The sequence below is a fragment of the Pterocles gutturalis genome, unplaced genomic scaffold, assembly GCF_000699245.1.
Source record: "Pterocles gutturalis isolate BGI_N339 unplaced genomic scaffold, ASM69924v1 scaffold11803, whole genome shotgun sequence".
Classification (NCBI taxonomy): domain Eukaryota; kingdom Metazoa; phylum Chordata; class Aves; order Pterocliformes; family Pteroclidae; genus Pterocles; species Pterocles gutturalis.
Window position 1 is genome coordinate 1 of NW_010120554.1, and position 2,981 is coordinate 2,981.

The 2,981-nt window shown below is 45.9% G+C and overlaps 1 protein-coding gene across 1 annotated transcript in view; it reads left to right on the forward strand.

Moving 5' to 3' along the window:
* Positions 1-196: 196 nt before the first annotated feature.
* Positions 197-2,981, forward strand: part of TIA1 (TIA1 cytotoxic granule-associated RNA binding protein) — a gene marked incomplete at both ends in the record, with an annotated part of 9,632 nt that continues 6,847 nt past the window's right edge. Inside the window, 2 exons of the mRNA XM_010076953.1 lie at positions 197-251; positions 1,658-1,745. Coding sequence (XP_010075255.1) covers positions 197-251; positions 1,658-1,745 — 143 coding nt within the window. The remainder of the gene's footprint in view (positions 252-1,657; positions 1,746-2,981) is intronic.

A 2,981-nucleotide genomic window follows, 5' to 3' on the forward strand; every position in this document is an offset into this window, starting at 1 on the left:
TTAAGTTAACTTTAACCCACGACACCAGTGAAACAGAGTTCGGAGGAATGAACCCTCTCCCAGGAAATGTGTCTTAAACTTGAGTTTTCCCCCCAAACTCGCACGTCTGCTGCCCCTGTAGCGTCAGAATGGAGGGCTGGAGGTTTCTGAGCTCAGCTGGGATTTGCTCGATCTAATGTGAGTCTGACATTTGCAGGAGGTCAAAGTGAACTGGGCGACGACCCCCAGCAGCCAGAAGAAAGACACCAGCAGTAAGTGTTGCTCATGCTCTGAGGACGTGTTTGATTTGTACAAGCAGGTTTTAATCATGAACAGTAAGCGTCATATGATTATGCACAGTGATATTTTGATCGTAATCCTAGGATATTATTTAATGTGTTTGTGTTAAGAAACTCAAGACCAAATCTAATCTTTGTCATCAGGTAGTACCGTTGCCAACACAAAGCGCTCACAAGGTAATTGCGTCTTCTTAATCATCGAAAGAAATCTCTCAAGGGCATGCACTGACCACCTGAAGCTCTATATGGGTTTTTTTTTTTGTTAGGAGTTTATTTTTTATGGAAAGCCTTCCCTTTTGTTTCCCTGTAGCATCAGAAAGTGACCTAGTTCTGGTGCTTGTCTCCAGCTGTTTGTCACGAGTGCAATCATAAAAAAACCATCCTGAAACGCCTTGTTCCTGTTGGCTCCCTGTGAGACCTCAGTCCGTGCTACCACAGACAGGCTCCCTCAGAGCATCCGGACTGTCTCCAGCATTGGGCTCCATCGCTCATGGTGAAGCTGCAGATTGTTCCTTTTCTCAGCAAGCTTTGAATTTCTGTAGGCCAGTGCGGATAAATACATCAGTGTCTGAGCAGACTGGAGAGTTTCATACCTGCCGTAGTCTGTATATTGCTGGGATGGTCTGTGACATTGATTGTAGCGGAAAGCTCCTCAGATCCAGGACTTTGGTTTCTCTTTGGTGTGTGTTTTTTAGGGCTCTGGTGTAAAGTGAAGGGATTGCTGTTTCCGTTCTGTCTCAGTCTCAGTTCACCTGCATGTGGATTCCCATGTGTTGAATTCATGCGGATTCATGTGGTGTGGTGGCTGGGCAGCCAGAACCGTTGCCTTTTGACAACTCAAATACTTTAGCAGCAAACTGGTGCAATGCCAAGTTTTTTTTTTTGTTTTTCACGACCTGTGATGTTAAACCAGATATCGTGGCGAGGTTCAAAATAGTTCCTGCTCTAGAACGACAGTTGTTCTGTGTTTCTTGAATCTGCTCGACATTTCAGCTGATGGGATTGTGAACAGCTTGTGGGCTCCTGCGATGTCAGAGCTTAACACTAGCTTCTGGAGAGAAAGATTTTCGTGTCATCTTGGCACAGTTTAAGACCGTACGGTAAACGCTGACTGGTCTTAAAAGCAGTTTGTAAAACACAAAACAAAAATGCCACGTGTCACTGTAGTGTCCTTAAAATCACTGACTTGGAAGTGCTGCCAAGCAAAGGATCTGTTACGAGCAGTGGTAAATTCTCTTTCATAGTAAACTCCTGTCTTCGTGTAGTTTTTACTAACATCTGGAAAGCCGTGCCCCGTGAGATAGCTGTTCTCTGTGCACGTGCGTGCTCAGGGGTCCTCTTCAACCAGTAAGATATTTTTTTCTCTTTTTTCCCAAAAGACCATTTCCACGTCTTTGTCGGAGACCTCAGTCCAGAAATCACAACTGAAGATATAAAAGCAGCTTTTGCGCCATTTGGAAGAATATCGTAAGTAATTTCATAGGGCAAAGAAACTAAAAATGATCTCATAAATGGAGGCATGTTTCAGTAAGTAAAAAATTAGAGTTGGCACAGTGCAGGAAGATCCATTCATCTGTTTGTCCGAACGGTCGGGCGTTAAGCAGGGATGTGTAAGCTGATTCCTTTATTGTAGTTTGTTCTGCTTTCCTAGAAAAGTTGCATCCAGCTTGCTTTGGTTTTATACTCCGTGCCTTGTTTGTCAAAGCAATGCTAGAAAAAATTGACTCCTAAATCCTGGGCTTTGCATTTCCCGGGCCCTCTCAGCGATCAGATCCACGTCATGCTGTTCAGTTTGTCACTGAGTCCCTTTGCACGTTCACGTCTTGCGAGGCTTTGGATTTTTTGTGAGCTGTGGTGTGCCAGCCAGCAGTAGCAAATGGGTTTTTTTGCAGTTAAATTCCCATTTCCCACAAAACAAACCCTTTTTTAAGCACAAGACTCCTTGCGGCACCTGGAGGCTGCAGCTAGCGCGACCTCAAAGCGTTTGGCGCTGGGTCAACATGACCCCAAGGGCTCAGCCAAAACCCTCGGGGCATCTCGAGTCGGGGAGCTGCCCTCATCCCAGCGGTGCAGAGCGATGTTACAAACGGGGAACGGTGCTCGCAGGTCTCCGCCTGCCCGTGTGTTGTGTTCAGGGTGTAGCGAGAGTAAGGAGCGGTTCCTTCATTCCATCCTCCAAATGTAAACCATTAATTTTCCTTGTAGTGTTGTCTGTACTGGCCATTGAAGGTTCTTGATGGTGGTGTAAGAAAACATAGAGTGCTTTGGAGTGTTGTGTAGTGAAGCATTTAACTGAAGTAAGTTTGTTTTTTGTTGTTTTTTTTTACCCCCTCAGAGTCCGGTGTATTACTCTTTTAATGCCAGCTTGATTTCCTCTTACGATAAAGTTAAAAAAAAAAAATAAAAAATGATCTGAACACGACTTGCTTCGGACAACCCCAGCGCCTGACTGCACCTTGGGTCGGATTCCTGAGGAGAGTCAATTGATCCTCTGGCCAAACGCAGTCTGGCTGGAAGGGACAAGGGACTCTGAAGCGGAGCTGAAGTGCTGGACTGAGTGTGACAGGGAGGCAGGGACAGACGGCTGCGTTGGTGGCATTGCGGTGGAGCTGGGGCAGTGCTGGGTGTCCGAGGTGACAGTTCAGTGGACAGTCGCCTTTAACAAATGCCCCCCCCCCCCCAAAAAAAAAAAAAAAAAACCAA